At 45.2% G+C, this 20,216-nt stretch overlaps 1 protein-coding gene across 5 annotated transcripts in view; it reads left to right on the top strand.

Moving 5' to 3' along the window:
• pde10a (phosphodiesterase 10A) overlaps nt 1-20,216 on the top strand; it is a 662,262-nt gene that overhangs the window by 332,891 nt on the left and 309,155 nt on the right. For all 5 annotated transcript variants that reach the window (XM_070889659.1, XM_070889660.1, XM_070889658.1 and 2 more), the window contains 3 exons: nt 12,814-12,948; nt 16,785-16,940; nt 18,341-18,391. In XM_070889659.1, coding sequence (XP_070745760.1) covers nt 12,814-12,948; nt 16,785-16,940; nt 18,341-18,391 — 342 coding nt within the window. The remainder of the gene's footprint in view (nt 1-12,813; nt 12,949-16,784; nt 16,941-18,340; nt 18,392-20,216) is intronic.

Here is a 20,216-nt window from a genome sequence, read left to right as displayed (position 1 = left end):
AGCTGCTACACGTGCTCCTACGCAAAGGTCGCAAATGGGTCTGGGGGGACAGCCAGGAAAGGGCTTTTAATAGAGCACGCAATTTGTTATGTTCCAACAATCTGTTAACGCTATATGACCCATGTAAGAAACTTGTGTTAACGTGCGATACGTCGTCCTATGGTGTCGGGTATGTGTTGCAGCATGTCAATGCCAAGGGTCAGTTACAGCCAGTAGCTTATGCCTCCAGGAGTCTGTCCCAGGCAGAAAGGAGCTACGGGATGGTAGAAAAGGAGGCGCTCGCATGTGTATATGCGGTAAAGAAAATGCACCAGTACCTGTTTGGCAGGAAATTTGAGCTGGAGACAGATCACAAACCCCTAACGTCCCTTTTGGCCGACAACAAGGCCATAAATGCAAACGCATCGGCCCGCATACAGAGGTGGGCACTCACGTTAGCTGCCTATGACTACACAATTCGGCACAGACCGGGCACCGAAAACTGCGCCGATGTACTCAGCTGGCTCCCACTAGCCACCACTGAGGGGGCTACCGAGCATGGTGCTGAGATGGTCATGGCTGTTGAAGCTTTCGGAAGCGAAGGCTCACCCGTGACAGCCCGTCAGATTAAAGTCTGGACAAATAGAGACCTGCTATTGTCTCTAGTCAAGAAATGTGTCCTGAATGGGGACTGGGCAGCCACGTACAGGGCATGCCCTGAGAAATTTAAACCATTTCACAGGCGCAAGGATGAACACTCGATTCAGGCCGATTGTCTACTGTGGGGAAACTGCGTAGTCATGCCCCAGATGGGCAGAGAGGTGTTCATCAGAGAACTCCACAATGGGCACCCAGGCATTGTCACGATGAAGGCAATTGCCAGGTCACACGTTTGGTGGCCAGGGATAGACGCAGATCTGGAACTTTGTGTTCGCAGGTGCAACACGTGTGCCCAGCTGGGCCATGCGCCCAGGGAAGCCCCCCTTAGCCCCTGGCCATGGCCCGCCAAGTCTTGGTCACGCATCCATGTGGACTACGCAGGTCCTTTCATGGGGAAAATGTTTCTGGTTGTAGTAGACGCCTACTCCAAATGGATCGAGTGTGACATTTTAAATTCAAGCACATCCTCTGCCACGGTAGAAAGTCTACGGGCAATGTTCGCCGCCCACGGTCTACCGGACATCTTGGTCAGCGACAATGGCCCGTGCTTCACAAGCACTGAATTCCAGGACTTCATGGCAGGCAATGGAATTAACCATGTTAGAACGGCACCGTTCAAGCTGGCCTCAAACGGCCAGGCAGAACGAGTAGTGCAGATAATCAAACAGGGGATGCTCAGAATCCAAGGGGGTTCCCTACAAACCCGCTTATCACGCCTCCTGTTGGCCTATAGATCCCGACCACACTCGCTCACAGGGGTTCCACCCGCAGAGCTACTAATGAAAAGGACGCTCAAAACCCGATTATCCCTTATACACCCCACCATGAAAGAAATTGTCGAGAGCAGGCGCCAGTCACAATATCACTACCATGACAGGAATGCGAGGGCGCGATGTATTGATGTAAATGATCCTGTTTTTGTCCTCAACTACGCTGCAGGGCCCAAATGGCTCGCAGGCACTGTGGTTGCCAAAGAGGGAAATAGGATTCTGGTAGTTAAACTTACCAATGGACAAATCTGCCGCAAACATGTGGATCAAACAAAAAGGAGGTTCAGCAACCCCATAGAAGAAGCAGAGGAAGAACACGATATAGAGTTCACTCCACCACAGGTGACCGAACACCGGAACCAAAGGGAGGAGAGCCCAGTCACTGTGGGGAGTCCGGACAGGCCTGAGGCACTGCAAACAGCAGACACTCAGGCCAGCGCCCAACAACCGGAGCCCCAACTCAGGCGCTCTACAAGGGAGCGTAAACCACCAGAGAGACTTAACCTGTGATCCCAATAAGACTTTGTGGGGGAGGTGATGTCATGTATTCAACCAGCATTGTAACCCATGTATAAACTGACCTAAGTTGTACACCGTGAGAACACTGACCACTAGGTGGGAGACACTCCTAACCTGGACCTTCAGGTATAAAAGGGGAAGCTCCACCCACCTTCATCACTTGAGTGCGAAGGAATAAAGGACACATCACAGACTGACCTCTCAAGCATGGGACTCGTGTGCATTTATACTGTGTAGTAAGGACGTATCAATCCCCACCAACACCTGGGAGTCCCTGGCCAAAGACTGCCCTAAGTGGAGGAAGAGCATCTGGGAGGGCGCTGAGCACCTTGAGTCTCGTCACCGAGAGCATGCAGAAAGCAAGCGCAGGCAGCGAAAGGAGCGTGCGGCAAACCAGTCCCACCCACCCTTTTCTTCAACAACTGTCTGTCCCACCTGTGATAGAGACTGTAATTCCCGTATTGGACTATTCAGTCACCTAAGAACTCACTTTTAGAGTGGAAGCAAGTCTTCCTCGATTTCGAGGGACTGCCTATGATAATGATTCCCGAGAACCAACAAGGGGACATGCCATATTAGATTTAGGAGCCAGATTTAGTTAACAACCTAACAGTGCATGAACATTTATGTAATAGCGATCATAACATGATAATGTTTGAAAGGGAGAAACACAGAACTGCTACAAAGATTCTAGATTTCGGTAAGGCTGATTTTAATGCAATGAGACCGAGATTGCCCACAGTAAACTAGGCAAATCCGTTAATGGGTAAAATGACAGAAGATCAGTGGAAGGTGTTCAAAAAATAATTTAACGTGATACAGAATCAGTTTATACCCCGAAGGGGCAAGAGCTCTACTTGCCAAAAAGAACACCCATGGACGGCTGAAGAGGTAAGCGACAACATAAAACTAAAAGAAAAAGCATACAAAAATGCAAAAAATAGCACAATTCCTGGCAAGTAAGAAAGATGCAAAGAACAGCAAAGGGTGACACAACAGATAGTAAGAGCTACAAAAAGGAGTATGAAAATAAACTTGCAAGGGATATCAAAATCAAGACAATTTTTTTTATATTAGGGAAAAGAGGGTGGTCATGAGCAATGTTGACCCCTTGAAAATTGCTAACGGTGATATTGTCATGGTTATCAGTTTGAAGTTGAAGCCCATGGAATTGAAAGCAAATTATTGACCTGATTAGGAAATTGGCTGCGTGGCAGGAGATAGAGAGTAGGGATAATGGGCAGGTACTCTTAATTGGCAGAATGTGGTGTCCTGCAGGAATCTGTGTTGGGGACTCAACTATTCACTGTATTTATTAACGATTTTGATGATGGGATAGAAAGCCACATATCCAAATTTGCCGAAAGCAGAAAGATAGATGGCACTGTCGGCAGTGTAGATGCAAGCATAAAATTACAAAGAGGTATTGATAGATTAAGGGGATGGGCAGAACTGTGGCAAATGATTTTAATGTAGGTGAATGTGTAGTCATCCACTTTCGACCTGAAATGGATAGTGAAAAGCTAAAAACAGTGGAGATCCAAAGAGACTTGGGTGGGTGGGGGGGGGGGCGTCCAGGTACATAGATCATTAAAATGTCATGAACAGATACAAAAAATAATCTAAAAGGCTAATGGAATGCTGGCCTTTAATCTAAAGGACCAGAATATAAGGGGGCAGAAGTTATGCTACAGCTATACAAAGCCCTGGTTAGACCACACCTGGAGTATTGTGTGTAGTTCTTAGGAAGGATATATTGGCCTTGGAGGAAGGGCAGCGTAGGTTTACCAGAATGATACCCAGTCTCCAGTGGTTAAATTACGAGGAAAGATTGCACAAACTGGTGTTTGTATTCCCTAGAATTTAGAAGGTTTTGGGGTGATTTGATTGATATTTTCAAGATATTCGGCCCAAGTTTCAGCCTCAGTTGCTCCTGATTTTTTGGGGCAACTGGTGTAGAACGGAGTATCTTAGAAATTCAAATTCTGGGCATTTAGTTTGCTCCAGTTCTAGTCAGTTAGAACAGTTTCACTTTGGAACAGAATTTGTTTTTCAAAAGGGGCGTGTCCGGCCACTTACGCCTGTTTTCAAAGTTTTGGCAGTGAAAACTTACTCCAAACTAACTTAGAATGGAGTAAGTGAAGATTTTTGTACGTTCGAAAAAACCTTGTCTACACTTTAGAAAATCAGGCGTAGGTTACAAATCAGGCGTAGGGAATGGGGAGGGGCGGTTTAAAGGGAAGTTTACAAACATTAAACACTTCAGTTTTACAAATAAAGAGCCATCATCAATAATAAATGATAAATACATCAATAAATCAACCAATAAATCAATCAAAAAAAATTAATAAAAAATAATTTTTTTTTTAATAAATCAATAAATAAAACATTTTCTACTTACCGACTGCAGCACCGGGAGTCCTCCAACAGCGTGCTGGGATGGTCCCCCCAGTGTGTCTCTGGCAGTGTCTCTATCTGTCTGTCTGTGTGTGTGTCTCTCACTCTCTGTCTGTCAGTGTCTGTGTTTCTGACAGCGAGGGGGGGGGAGGGGGAGCGGGGGGGAGAGAGAAGGGAGGTGAGGGGGGGAGGTGGGAGAAGGGGGGTGGGGGGCGCGAAGGAGAGAGGATGTAGGGAGGGAAGGAGAGAGGAAGGGAGGGAAGGAAGGAGAGGGGAGGGAGGGGAGGGAGGGAAGGAAGGAGAGGGGAGGGAGGGAAGGAAGGAGAGGGGAGGGAGGGAAGGGGGGGAGGAGGGAGAGAGGAGGGGGGAGGAGGGGGAGAAGGAGGCTGAACGGCCGGGCCCAAGACCTCGGGCTAGATTTACAGGTAGGCGGCGTCGGGTCTCGGGGGGGGGGGGGGGTCGCGGAGGTCCGGTGGGGGGGGGGTGGGGGGGCGGTCGCGGAGGTCCGGGGGGTGGGGGGTGAGAGAGAGTCGCGGAGGTCTGGTGGGGCGAGAGAGAGAGAGAGTCGCAAAGGTCCAGTGGGGGGGCGGTTGGCGGAGGGAAGAGCATCGCGGAGATCCGGGGGGGGGGGGGTGGTGGGGCGGGAGTCGAGTCTGGTCGGGAGGGAGCTGGGCGTGGGAGGAGCCTTATTCACGCAGCCCCAGTGAGGCCATTCGGCCAGGGCGAAGGGCTGCGTGCTTCGGGGCCCCTCCCACACAGTTTTGGGCGCCTGGAGCTACTGCACATGCGCGCCCACTGTAGCGCGCATGTGCAGAGGTCCCGGCACTGTTTTCAGCGCGAGGACCTGGCTCCGCCCCCAACTGCTCGTGCTGCGCTGTGCCCGGCTGCAGAAGACCTGCAGGGAGCGGAGAATAGGGAAGTTTTTTTTTAGGCGCACTTTCTGGCGCGAAAAACGGGCGTCCAGGTCCAGGCTGCGCCGTTTTAGGCGTGTCCCGAAACTTGGGCCCATTAAGGGGAACGATAGGGTAGATAGATAGAAACTATTTCTACTGATTGAGGAGTCTATGACTAGGGGGCATAGTCTAAAAATTAGACCCAGACCTTTCAAGAATAAAATTAGGAAACAGTATACAAAAGGTTGTAGGAGTTTGGAACTCTGTTCTGCAAACAGATATTGATGCAAGATCAATTGTTAATTTTCAATCGAACATTCATGAGATTTTTGTTAACCAAAGGTATTCAGGGATATGGGGCAACGGCGGTATATGGAGTTAGGTCACATATCAGCCATGATCTCATTGAATGACGGAACAAGCTTGAGGGGCTAAATGGCCTGCTCTTGTTCCTTCCTATATCCCTTTTCCATTCAATTTTTTATATATTTATATATACTATTCCTTCTGCTATCTCTTCCCTTGTTTAAGTATGTGGATGTAATCCATTTAAAGGTAGGGTTTTATCCTCTCATGTTTGGCTAGTTTATCAGTTATCTCCTCCCTTTCTATCTTAAATATCTTGATAGCTTTTTTGATCTCTTCTTCTAATGTCATCCACCTTGTTAGTCTCCCTGGTAAATACTGAGGCAAAGTAACTATTCAATATTTCTGCCATTTCACTGTTCTTACATGTGAGTTTATCTTTTGGCACTATACCTACCAACGGGAATGGTAGCATAGTGGTTATATTACTGGACACTAATCCAGAGGCCTGGTCAAATAATCCAATGATGTGAGCTCAAATCCCACCATGGCAGCTGTGGAATTTAAATTCAATTAAATAAATCTGGAATAAAAAGCCAGTATCAGCAATGGTAACCTTGAAACTACCGGATTGTTAGAGGCGGCTTCATTGTCAAAATGACCGTAATTGACAGCTGGGCAGAAGTCCACTCTGAACCCGCCTCTTTGCGAATTTCCCAAGTGCTGGATCTGCCTTTGGGTTGTAGACTCGGCACTATGCAACGTGTCAGGCAATTGAGATAGTTAAGAAGCTGCTTAAAGCTAATTAAGCAGCATTTTACCAGGTCCTAATATTTTTTCCATGTTTTTTACGAGGTTCCCATCCCTCAGCTCACGTCAGGTAAGTGTGTTGGGTTCTCACCAACTCTGGATCAGTTTGAATAGTTGACAGCTGTGGTATAAAATCTATCATTTCACAGCTGTTCAATTTCCAATCAGAAGCTGGAGCCTTCAGGATTTGGAATACACTTTTCAGCTTTATGGAGGTTTGAACTGTTTGCAGTGAACTCTCTATCCAGTATCACCTCCTTGGAGCAACCTCTCGCACCATTGACAGATCACGTCTGTCATCTCAGCTTTAGCTGCCAGCTATTCCATCAGCATCGGTGCCCGAAAAAAATCTCACCTTGGTCCTCAGAATCCCACCACGATCAGCCCAACAACATCACTCGGCACACCAGCATCACTAGGCACACTAGTACAGTTATGTTTCACTATTCACTGCAACTTACTAAACCACTTCCAAAGGTGCACACAGATCTGTCCAATAAGGCAGTGTTGAAAATAAAGGTTTCAATATTTGACAACACATTAGCAGATACCTTATATCAGCATTGGCAATAACAGCCTTGCGTGTTGTTAGTTGGTATGGTTGGAAAAGGATGAGAGTGAGTGTGAGGGGTGGCCTGTGAGATGAGGATGTAATAATGTAGATAGAGGGAGAGGGATGGTTGGAGGTGCAAGGTAAGTTGGTGTGAGTAAGGATGTGCAGGAGTAGGGTACAGAAGACAGAATGATGGGGATGTGATGAGTGACACAGCAGGATGAAGTTGAGTGCGGCTTTGCAATAACGTTTCGTGATCCACTGAGATCATTGAAAGGTTTGCGCCACTGCAGCCAGATCCTCCTGATGACATCCCTGCTTGTGCCCTCCTGTGCAATGTGCAAGCAGTAGGTGTCTTCGGGAGGTCTCTTCTGCTCATTGAAAGGGAAGAGAACTTCTCTCCATGTTGTGCCTTCTTCCATAAGCATCTGGAGGAAGTCATGGGAGAATCTGGGTGCAGCCGTACAACTTTGTGCAGTGTTTGCAGCATCTCAGTGCTACAGAACACTGACAGGACAACTGTTAAAATGAATATGGGCATGGTCCCTTTAAGGAAACCAGCTGATGATGCGTCATCAAATGATGTTATCAGACCAGCTTCCTATTAATTGGCTGGAACCTTGCAGGGTTGGCTTAACAAGCCTCATCCATGTAAAATCACTTGGACAAAGCGGGCTGTAACCAGGAGCGAGGTTCCAGCTCGCACCCGAAGTCGCCCACCTCGCTCCCACCCAGTATGAAAAATCACGGCCGATGCAGAAGAGAATCGGAGGTGGAACGCCGTCATTGGTGACCTTAACAACAGTAGAGAAGGCTGCCTTAGAAGCTTCAGGAGTCGCAGAGCAGCTGGCGTTGTGAGTCGCTCATATGGGGATTGATGTCATCATGTGCATAATGGTATCTGTACCCATTCTTCATACGTCATATCTAATTAATCTCTTTACTCTCACAGGTCAATCAAATACACCCCCCGCCTCCCCCATCACTGTCCAGGAAGCCTCAAACCTCTGAGGGTGCACCGTCACCAGTCATAAGCGCACCCAGCACCAGCGCAGATACGCACACCTCAGTGGGTGCCACGCGCGATAGAGTAGTGTTGTCACCTGGTGTCTAAGAGCAGATGGTGGAGACAGGGACAACAGTGAAGACTCCTCTCCGGAGGGCGCAGGATGCTCCCAGCTCTGCTCAGCTGCATGCAGATGCTGAACCTCGGGGGGGCCATCCAAAACGAGCGCGTTCCTGGCAGTGCAGCAAGAAGTGCAGGAGGCTTTGACAGGTTTTGTGAGCACGATGTCTGCAAATGTGCAGAGAATGAAGGAGTCCATCTCCAACATGAGCACCACCGTGTCGCAGGCAATGGCAACTGTAGGCTCTTGCATGGATAGGCTGGCCACCTCGGGAATGGGACTAGCTGAAGTGCTCTTGCAGAGAGCCGGCACAGGCTTGACGGGCTGATTGGCCTCCTTCTGTGCTGTAACCATTCTATTCTATGCATGGAGCAGCTACTGCGTCACTCACAGGAGTCCATGGTCTCCATGTGGAATACATGGCTATCTATTCCACATAGACCTCCTTTCTGGGAGGGTTGTCAATGTAGATGTGGGTCCTCATGGTCCCACTAATGTGCAGCAAGGTGCTGTCCAGCCATGAGAGGGATGATGGTGAGAGGGGACATGGAAGTGAGGACTCCTCTTAAAGCGCTCACACTTCTCCCCCGTTGCCATCCCCTCAGTCAGAGCCCCAGATGCCTCTTCAGATAGCGATGGCCGAGTCGACCCCTGCAGTCACAGAAGAAGCAAACTTTGGCGGGGCCATCAGAGACTCGAAAACCTAAAGGATATCTGCCAAGAGTGTCTAAGAAGTCGCAACAGAGAAGTGAACAAGCTGCCTCTACCGCTGCTAAAGCCACAGAGATAGCACCTCGTAGAAGCACGTATAAGAGAAAGATGACACAGAAGTAGATTCACAAGGGTAGCCACTTGAGTGTTTTATTCAGTTTTTCTGCAAAGTTTCTGTTAGTGTGATGTCACACGTAAAAATCCTTATTTTCACCAATTTCTGATCTTGGACAAATTTGTGTGCACCTCTGGAAGTGGCTTAGTGAGTTCGAGTGAATGGTGAGACATAACGTTACCTCCAACAATGGCGGTCAGTGTGAAAGGAATGGTTTGGTCATTGTATCGATGCCTTATGGTATTGCTGTGGGTGGTGCCAACCTGGCGCAGCATGTGCAGTCATATGGGTGTACTGCGTGAAGTTAAATAAATCTGGCCATGATGAGCCCATCCCTGGCCTCCTGGGCAGCAATGTGCTCAGGTGCTGGTGGGATCTGGAACACTGGTTCCTCCTGCTCCTCCTTCTCCATATCTTTCAGCTGATGCTCCTCCTCTTTTGAAGAGGCTGTATGCTCAGTGCCTTGCTCCTCATGCTGCGCTAATCCTCACTGCTGTACTATGTTGTGCAGGACGCAGCAGACCACGACGATTCTGGATACCCTGGCTGGTGCATACTGAAGGGCTCCTCCAGATCTGTCAAGACATCTGAAGTGCATTTTCAGCATGCCTATTGTCTGCCCTATGACACATCGGGTGGAAATGTTGCTTTCATTATATCTCTTCTCGGCCTCAGTACTTGGCTTCCTCAAAGGTGTCATGAGCTCTTCAGTGAAATAGCCCTTGTTTCCAAGCAGCCAGCCAGTAAGTCTGTTTGGAGGAGTGAAGAGCTGTGGGAGGGTGGCCTGGCGAAGGATGGAAGAGTCATGGCAGCTGCCAGGGAATTTGGCACACACTTGCATGATGATCTTCCTATGGTTGCAAGCCAGCTGCACACTGAGGGAGTGGAAGCCCCTGCGGTTGACAAAGACTCCTGGGTTATGATGCGGTATCCTGATGCCATATGTGTGCAGTCGATGACTCTCTGCACCTGTAGGAAGCCAGCCAGAGTGGCAAAGGCGAGCACCTGCTCAGTAACTGGCTTCATCAGTGGTAAAGTTGACTTGGCTGATTTGTCAAAGAGGGCATCGGTGTGATGCATCTGTGGGAGGTCAACTGTGAGATGCCGCAAATGTCTGCTACAGATCCCTGGAAGGAGCATGAGGCGAAGAAGTTGAAGGTGCTGCTGACTTTGATAGGCACTGGTAAGACATGGCCACCTACTCTTTTGGCCTGCAGGTCTTACACCAGCAATCTGCAAATGTCTGCGACAACCTGGCGCAATAGCCTGAGCCTCCTTTGACACTGGTGCTCAGTCATGTTGAGGAAGTTCATCCCCTGTCTGCATACCCAACGTTGGGGGTATCGTCTCTAGAGCTGTACAGCTCTGCCCTCAGCATCAGGTGGTTGAGAAGAAGGTTGGTGGTGTTGATGGTGTGCCTGGTGCTGCTGGTGATGGGACTCATCGTGATCCGATTCTGAAGACCAAGGTGAGACGGTATAAACAGCACCTATGCTGATGGGATAGATGGCAGGTCAAGTAAAGATGACCGAACAAGCTGCAAATGCTGATAGAGGTTCTACCAATGAGGTGACACTGGATGGCGACTTTGCTGGAAACATGTGCGACCTCTAGAAAGCTAAATCTGTGCTGGCAAGGCAGTCAGCAACAACTTCTGCCTGAGAAAAGTGATCAGCTGTGAAGTGGGAGCTTTTATAGTGCTTTTCATGTTGTCATCTAATCAGCTGGATCAACGGCCACTCAACTCTCGCCTCAGGTTGACAGACGTGGTTCCTGAACTGCATAAATCCCGTGGTCATGCAGGGAAATTTGAAAAGCAGGCTTAAAAAGGCACTTAAGGCTCTTACCTGATAATGATTTCAGTGAAGTCTCACGCATCTGCCGTTCGGGTCACTGCGACACTGACAAACGTGCCCAAGGGAAAGCCTCATGGGGGCGGGATGAGGGTGGGTTCCCGACCCACTCCAAGATATTTCAAATTTCCCACCCGAACCGCCTCAAATCGTGCCCATATGGACCCCAGAAAATTCTGACCGCAGACTCTAAAGCACAAATTATAAACCAGGAAGTATAAATTAGATTTAAATCATGTACAGAAAGCGAAGTAAAGAGAGGGAGAGAGAGATAAAAGAGACAAAGAAAAAGTTTTTAAAAAAAATTAATTTTAATTTTGCTTTTAATCTCCAATATTAATCAAGGAATGAGACTCCACAACTGTAAAATTAAATTGTCAGTGCCAAAGAGGTAGTTTGGCTATCATTATGACTGATCACGCCGTTAAAAAGTCACTTACACTGAATACACCAGCTCTAACTTTTTCTGACGTGTTTAGTGGGTAACTAATGTATAAGTACAGCAACTCCATGCCCTTGCATGGATTTCGATGCCGAATTTATTGCCGAGGTACCGGTGTGATGCAACCTGTGGAGGAGCAGGGTAAGTTGGTCAGCAACTTCTGGATTTTCATGTTTAACTGCGATGTGCATTCTGGAAGTTGCTTTCCGATTTACTCCATAATAATGGTGAATTCTGTTAGCCTTACAGCTATCCTCAATGCAAGATCCGGGCCATTGTGCAGAGGGAGTTAAAATTTCACCCCAGGACTCTACAAATATATTTGAATATTTGTTTTTAGATATACCTTCCAGCCTTTGTGTTCTTTATTTTATGTTGAACAGATACTTACTGCTGATAGAGTTGAGAAAAATGCCCTTATTAGTTTCTTCTTTCCTGTCTGATCCTCTTCCCTCTTCCCTCACCTCTTCTGAAGGTAGGAACTTGTATTGGGATATAGTGACCCTTACAAGGCTCAATATTGGATGTTAGTGGGCTATTTGACCATAGCAATCATCACAGCCAAACCAGATTCAGTTGTCACCTGACATCTATGCAGCTGTAATCTCAGCAGTGATCATCGGATAGCAATCTGAAGTGGGAAACCTGACTGATTTTCTCACTCCCACTGCTGTCAATGCTAATTCAGCACACACTCGGGATTAAACCTGACATCTTCCTGATTACTGCTCTATATAACTACATAATGTGGTGCATTTACACACCCATCAGGGTATTATTATTGAACGATTAACTCTATTTTTACTAAAAGTACAACAAAGTCATAGGATTGCTGAACTGCATTTTGTACATGACTATCAGTATTTGAATTTGAGAATTTGTTATTTAACAACATTGTTGTACTAGTAAACTGTACCAGGTGGGGAGTATGATTTCACCTTTCAGTTTTTTTTTCTTTGACCATAATTTATTTGTGCTGTCATTGCTATTGCTACAATTGTGTTGTTACACATAGGAGTGTGTTATAAGACACGAAAGAGGGGTTGAAATGATGCAGTGACTGCAAAAGCTTAGCATGAGTGGTTGCTCTAGAAGCCATGATCTAATTATCCTACATTACAACAGTGACTACACTTCAAAAGAATACTTCATTAGCTATAAAGCGTTTTGGGATGTCTGGTGGGTCATGAAGGGCGCTATATAAATGTATGCCTTTTTTTATTTAATTGAAGGTGTAAGGGGTTGAATGACCTACTCCTGTTCCTATGTTCCTACATAACCTTTCAGATGTAATTTCTTTAAAACTCACTTCTACTTGTATCATTTTTCTAATATGTAAGGGAACAATGAATTTTAATCATAATAAAAGAGTGTTACTGTTCAATCTAGTGAATAATGTTATTGAAATATTTATCATGATTCAAACTGTAGTGAAATTGAACCATTATACGACAGTGAGGTGCAAGTTTATTTCACAAAATGTTGTCATCCTACAATCTCCATCTTTTTGGCATTCTCCCTTGCTTGAGTTGAAAATAAACCTGCATTCCTTAAAAAAACACACTGGTGGGGAAAAAAATGAAAGGAGGAGTTTACTGATTTCAGCGTACCATCAGTGCTTGATTGCTTGATTAAAGATGCATAATCAGGAGGGACTTATTTGTTTTTTTCCCTCCAGTCACTGTGCTTATTTACACCAATGGAAATGAAAGCCAGAACACAGCTTCCTGCTGCATCAGCTGGATATGACAATGCAATAGCATCATTTGTAGCTAAGTTCAGGAAAACACTGTTAATACTAGACATCACTAAGGTAAGAATGAAAATGACAAGATAGCTCTTCTATTTTCGGTTTCACATTGATGTTGACTTATGTTTTGCGATATTAGAAACAATATACTGTTAAAGGGAAAGGCATTTCTAGGGTAACATTTTAATTTTAAATACAGGTTGAATCTCCCTTATCCAGAACTCCCTTATCTGGAACCACCCCTCGTCCAGAACTATTCCTGGCCACCGGATGGCGCATGCGCAGAACTCTGATATGAACAAATTGAAGTCCTTTCTGGCTGCCGACTCCTGCAATCCCGCGATCCACCGCCCCCCCCCCCCCCCCCCCATGATCTCTTTGTCGCATTCCCAGCCCCAAGCCAGCCAGCCCTGATATCTCCTTGCTCAGTACCTGTACCATCCAATTTAATGTGACCACCCCTCCGGAAAAATCCCTTATTCAGAACAGGCCAGGTCCCGAGGGTTCCGGATAAAGGGAGGTTCAACCTGTATTCCTCTACCCCTATATAATAGAGGGAAACATGCACTCAGAATTTTTATTACCTATATGAACTTTGTCCCCCTCTTCTTGCTAAGTCGCTAATGTGGTGACATGGACTGGGAACATTCCTGTGCATTCAGGAGCAGTTCCATAGAAAAGAGTGGTGATCAGATCTTCAGCTGGCCTGAAACTTGTAGGGCCCTATGAAAACCATGTTATCGGATGGGGAATGAAAAGTACAAACCCTGCTTAAACTTTTTGTTGAAATTTATCATTTGCATTATAAAAGTATTTAGATTAAAATCTTAGTTTTAATTACTACAACTTTGGAAATACAGGTTGAGTGTACGAAATCTGGAGTTCCAAAATTCGGAATGTTCCGGAATCCGGACACTGGGCCGATCCGTGGCGGGGTCGTCCGGAAACCGGAAAATGTTCCGAAATCCGGACTCCCCTGCCTTGGCGGCCCGACCTCTCGGCTGCCCGTCCTCACCCCAGCCCTCGGCAGCCCGACTTTGCCGTGACTTCGCCTGCCCTGACTTCACCCTGGCCCTCGGCGGCCTGACCTCGCCTCCCTTTCTCCCCCTCCCCCTTACCTCGGTGGGCCGACCTCTTCCCCCTTACCTCGGCTGCCTGACCCCACCTACCTCGGCCCAGGCAAAGACGTTCCAAAGTCCAGAAATATCTGGAATGGCCTTGGTCCCGAGATTTCCGGATTTCGGACGCTCAACCTGTATAAGAATCCTGCATAACTTTTACCATTTGGTTCTTTGTGTAAGACAGTGGCACATCCCTTTATTATCTTTCATTGCGTAATAATTGGTTCAGTAATGTTCTTTCCTGGACAAAGTTTGTTAAATTTACTTTTACATCTGGCTTTCCAATACACATTGGATAAATGCACCGTGTGGTGTAGAACCGAGCCATTCAGACTACACAAGTCCCAGGTTTGATCCCTGGTCTGCTGAATCAGTTGATCTCAGCAGGAGCAGTGGTGAGGGCATTAAAGTTGGCTTCAGTGTCTCTATGTTAGGGATCAACTATGAACTCCATTAATGACCACTCTCTAGTGACCCCTGCTGGTGAACATATGCATGTTGATAGGACATAATAGCCAGCTGAACAACCTTCCATACTCAATGGGCTTGTGAATTAATAAAAATAACATGAGATACTGGAGGGATCCTGGCACCCTAGAAGCTGTTCACTAGATGTTGTCTTCAGGAGAGAAGGGGAGGTAATTTGCAGGGCGGGGGGGAAGGGTTGAAACATGAGGATAAACTTGTTTTCTCTTCTCATTCCTTATTTTCCCACATGAACGGCAACTAAGGAAAGATTAGTCCCTGGCTGCCACCAGTGTCACATTGAACCAGACACTAGGAGGCGTAAAAAGCAGCTTTTAATTACACTCCCACTCATTTTACTAACATTTTGTGGGATATGCTTGGTATCTTCTGTCAGTGATGTGCCTGAAATTGGGGTTTCAGTGGTGTGGAGGGGAAGAGAATGCTCTATAAAGATTTTATTTTGTAATATCTGTTTTTACAGTGAAATGTAAAGTGCTTGCAGCCCAGAAACTTCTAGTTACTGCTTGATATCCCATGATTGCAAAGAACCACGAAACTACTAATTGATATTGTCACAAATAAATTTCAACCGTCTTTCAGAACAGTGCGGACTTATTTTTTTTTGCATGTACATAACACTTCAATATCGTTAAATCCAATAAGTCAGCCTGTAAGACATTTTATTTTCACATCAGGATTGTGCCAGTTTCAGCAAATCTGTAGCATCAAATGAATGCGAAGCCATAAATACATTGAACCATAGGTATCCAAGCATAGATTCATAGAATTTTACAACAGAAGGGAGCCATTCGACCATTGCACCTATGCCGGTTCTCTGAAAAGACTGTCTGTTTGGTCCCATTCCCTGCCCTTTCCGAATGCACTTAAAAAAAAAATCAAATATTTATTCCCTTGTATTTTAAAAACTATTATGAATTCTGTTGCACCGAGTAGGGAATTCCATGACCTAACAAGCTGTTATGAAAACAGATATTCTCTCAGCCTCTCCCTTTATTCTTTTGGTGTTGCTCTTAAATTTATACCTTCACAATTTTGAATCAGATCTTCTCTTAATCTTCTCTGTTCTTATGAAAAGTGCCTCAGTCTCTTCCCACAACCAAAGTTTCTCAATCCTGTTATCTCAGTGAATCTCTTCTGCACACCACTCCATAGTCTTTACTTTCTTTTAAAGTAGGGAGCCCAAACATTGATACAATATTCCAACTGTGACCTAACCAATGATTTATGTAAATTTAGCATTAAATCTTTGTTTTTGTACTCTATACCCTTATTTCCTACTACTACACATCAAAAGTACGTCATTGGCTGTAAAACACTTTGCGATGTCTGATGGTCATGAAAGACGCTATATGAATGCAAGTTCTTCCTTTACTTAGAAAACCCAGGATTGCCTAGTTTTTTTTTTAAAAAACAGTTTTATTCACTTTTAAAGAATCCAAGCATTTCTTTACTTTTAAAGTGTTACCATTAATATATACGTTCACTTGTTCCCCTCCACTTGTTTCTGCATTAAATTTAAGCTGACATCTATCTTTCCATACTTCTCCCAATCATCGCCTGAGATCACTTAAAGTCCTCTATAGTTAACACTGCACCCTATTTTTGTGTCATCTGACATTTGTGATATTGAATCTCTTATAACTGAGAAGCACAATGACTCCAACCCTGACCCAGGGGACACCACTGTTTACATCCATCCAATCCCAGAAAATTGACCATTACTGTTTTCTGTCCTTTAGCCAACTTTTAATATTGTGTGCCCTAATTTTATCAATGTTTCCTATGCAGCACATTTACTTCTTACTTTTACAATAGAGGACTCCATAATATTGAAGAATTTTTGTTCTTTAAACAAAAAAACCCCATAAAATTGAGAATGAAGTGCAGTGTTCTTTTACCTTTAATTTTGAACGGTTAATAATAACAGTTCATGCTGTATTTATTACAAAGGAGGGATTTGTGGCTATTGTTAGAAAACAGCCATTGTACGAGAATCATTTCAAGATATCTGTCTAAAGCTTTATCTGTTGGGTTTTTGGAAATTCCATAAAAATATAACTCATAACAGATTTAACAGGTTAAGGCTTGAAAGATTGCTGGGAATGTATAACATGTAGCTATAATGCATGAGAACCAGCATGTACTATTGGCTATATTACTAAAGAATAACGTGAGAGAAATTGCAAGCAGACTGCAGTGACATGCTTGTGTTAAAGAAGAATTGTGAAGTGGCACCTGCTCAGTTTATATCTGTTGCATAGTCTCGTAGTCACTTTTTCTTCCTTTTAGGATACGCGATTTCAGAAAGGGACAGGGCCGGACTCAGCCCCTATTCTGCAATCTGTCCTCTGCTTACCAATAGTCACTGCCAGCAATGACTTGATAGGTGTTTTGGAGTTGGATCGACATCGCGGCAAAACTCCGTTTGACATTGAGGAACAGAAGGTGGGTTCAGCTTTTGAGCAGTAATCCTATTAACTTCTCTGTGACTTGAATTTTAGGTGAAGATGCAACTTTTAGCAGTCCTAAAATATTTAGACATGGCTACCCCAGAAAATCAAAGAATCCAAAAGACACTTTGGCAATTGATTATTATGCCTACAAACCATTGATGAGAATGTTAAACTTATTGCAAAGTCTGTGAGATAAAGGGGCCGAAAAGCCGCCAATTTTTTGTGGAATGGCCGCCATTTTGAAAATTCCGCTCCTGCAGTATCCCGTCGATGGCCCGCTCCCCCACTATCGCTCCTCCGCTGCTGCCGATCCGTCCTAAGTACGTCATCCGAGTGCGCATCGCCGATGTTCTTCTCCCCCCCCCCCCACCGCGAATCCCGATCGCGAAATTCCGCCGAGAAAATCTTGCTCTTGGTGCACAGTGCTTGTTCAAAATGGTGGTGTGGTTGCCGTTAAAGAGGGAGGGCCTATTGCCGCGGCCGGCATCTTAATTTTTTTCAGCGGCCGACTGCCATGTTGGGTCAACAATTATGCCCCTGGGTTCGGCCTGACTTCCAGCAGGCAACCTGGCACACCCTCTCAGGTGCCGGACCACTGGCCCGGCTGAAACCCTCCCTGATAGCCCAGTGGACCTAACTTAAATAATGGCAGTGGCTCTCCCCTTTAAGTGATGCGCCAGCGCGATGACTGACAACTGAGGACAGTCCGCCCGCCCCCAACTGCCATCCTTCTAGTGTATGAACTTCCGCTCACCGTCGCACTTCTGTGCCCATTATGACCGACTTCCGGGCTGCTGGAAAAAAAAAAGCCAAAGAGTGGAATTTTACTCAAGAGGCCACCGCATCAACCGCGCTGGTAAAGAACAGCTGAAACAGGGTAGGTGCGCCGCATTTCCAGTGGTAGGCAATTCCGGTCCCAAAGATTCAAGTAATATGGGGTGGGAGTGCCACTGATGACTGGGTAAACATGCTAATGAGCCATGTGTACCACAAAAATCACAGATGTATACTGAGTTAGCTAATCTCAGCACGGATGGCAGTAAAGACATTGCAATTGGTCATTGTGCCTTTGAGCTAGGAAGGGAATAAATCAACCAGGGTTTCTGCTGCAAACCAATATCCAAAGGAAATAATGAGTGGACATTGGGTGAAGGCAGGATCAGGCTTGGTTATGTCCCCCATGGTCAAATAGCCTTCCATCATTCATGGTCAAGGTTCACACATGGAAAATGGCCATTTGCTGAGGAAATGGAAGGCTGCCTGTGTCATTGAACCATATCAAAACAAAAGTCGGTGCCTTCAGATTAAGAGGGGTGAAAATTGCAGAAAAAGATGGAAAAGTTATCCTAGTTTAGTCTGATCATATGTGTCCTTTTGTGTTCTTTGTTCCAGATTGCCACTGCAGGTTTAGCGTGGGCATCGGTGGCAATACATCAAGTCCAGGTATGATTTCAGCGTTTTCTCATTTTATTTCAGATTTTCAGCATCTGCAGTATTTTACTTTTCTTTCTACACTTAAAATATCCTTGTAAGAAAACAAAATATGGAATAGATCGGGAGTGTTGTAACCATAAACAAGTTATGTTGACTAATGCGAACCACAGAAGCTAACACAAGTTCTTTGAACAGCAGCTTTGAATTGAAAAATAAGTTTTCTAGGCCATTTATTTAGTATTTGGCAATTTTGCCAGACTTAGTAAGAATAGATTGCAGACCAAAATACATGATGTTGTACAGCATTGAAAAATCAGGAGAAGATCATTGAAACTCCACCAAAAAAGTAAGTAAATTATTTTAAAATATATGAAACAATTATCAGGGTGATTGGTTTAAAGTAAACTATTACAGTTTGAGGTAAACAAAAAAAAAACGTGCATTGCTGACAAACTAGAGGTTGCACACCTAGCATCTTATATAATCAGTAATAATGCATCTCGGGTTAAATTATTCAAAACTATAATTTTAAAATGAGAAAGTGTTTTTTTTCTGAAGTAATGTTTAATTACCATTGCCCTTTGAAATTTCAGTTGAACCAATAAGATTCCAGAACAATATCACAGGGGCCTGGTTTGCAAAACCATCTCTGGTTCAGTCCATGGTATATGGCTGACATGATAGTTCTTCACCCATCTGACTGCACCTAAACAAAGTGTTACCATATAATTAAAACTTCAAATAAATTTAATGTTTAGCCATATATTTTCACATTACACCTGCTATTTGCCCCAACATGCCCCTGTGCAAAATCAACAATCTCTACTCCATACATCCTCCCCTGGTAACAAACAAAAAAAAAATAGCACAGAGGATGATACGAATGCAGAATTCTCTGCCACGAATCATTGTTGAAACAATCTATAAATTCTTTTAAACTGGAGTTATGTGAAAAAAGAGGAATATTGAAACGTATGGGAAGTAAGCAGGAGAGTGGGATTAAACCAAGTGACTCATGTGGAGAACAGCATTGCTACAGACTTGGTAAGCTGGATGTTTCTGTGCTGTAGCATTCTATAGCTCAATAATGCCATAAGTATGTCGTAATGCTGATTTTCAGTGCAAAAAACATCAAGGAAATTTGGGCATAATTGATGTGCTGATTTTTAAACTACATCCACATTTCCTTGATCCATGGAATGCACATCCTGTGCCATGTGGGAAACCAGGACGACAACCACGTGTGCAGGAAATGTCATTGGCTGGAGGAGCACAAGCTCCAGGTTTCGGAGCTTGAGCAACAGCTGGCATCACTGTGGTGCATCTGTGAGGCTGAGAGCTACGTGGATAGCACACTTCAGGAGCTGGTCACCTCGCAGCTTGAGAGTGTGCAGGCAGAGAGGGAAGGGGTGACCGTCAGACAGACGAGGACGACCAGGCAGGTAGTGCAGGAGTCCCATGAGTGCATCTCACTCTCAACCAGTATTCAGATTTCCCACACGGCACAGGAGGTGCAATGCATGGATCAAGGAAATGCAGATGTAGTTTAAAAATGAGCACGTCCATTCTGCCCAAATTTCCTTGATTTTTTTTTAAACTGAAAATCACCATTACGACATGTTAATGTTGTTATTTTCAGGAAATTCTGAGCTATAGACTGCTACAGCACAAACATTCAATACTGAATATTGGTGAAGGCAACGGTTCTTCTGGGGAGAAGAGCCAGGTCCACAGCTCCATGGGTGGCTCAGCTGTACAGGGGGCAGGAGGAAGATCGGGAAGGCAATAGTGGTAGGGGATTCAATAGTTAGGGGAACAGACAGGCGTATCTGTG

The sequence above is a fragment of the Pristiophorus japonicus genome, chromosome 9 (genome assembly GCF_044704955.1).
Source record: "Pristiophorus japonicus isolate sPriJap1 chromosome 9, sPriJap1.hap1, whole genome shotgun sequence".
Lineage (NCBI taxonomy): Eukaryota > Metazoa > Chordata > Chondrichthyes > Pristiophoridae > Pristiophorus > Pristiophorus japonicus.
The sequence above is the reverse complement of the archived record's forward strand: the minus strand, read 5'-3'. Positions and strand labels throughout refer to the sequence as shown.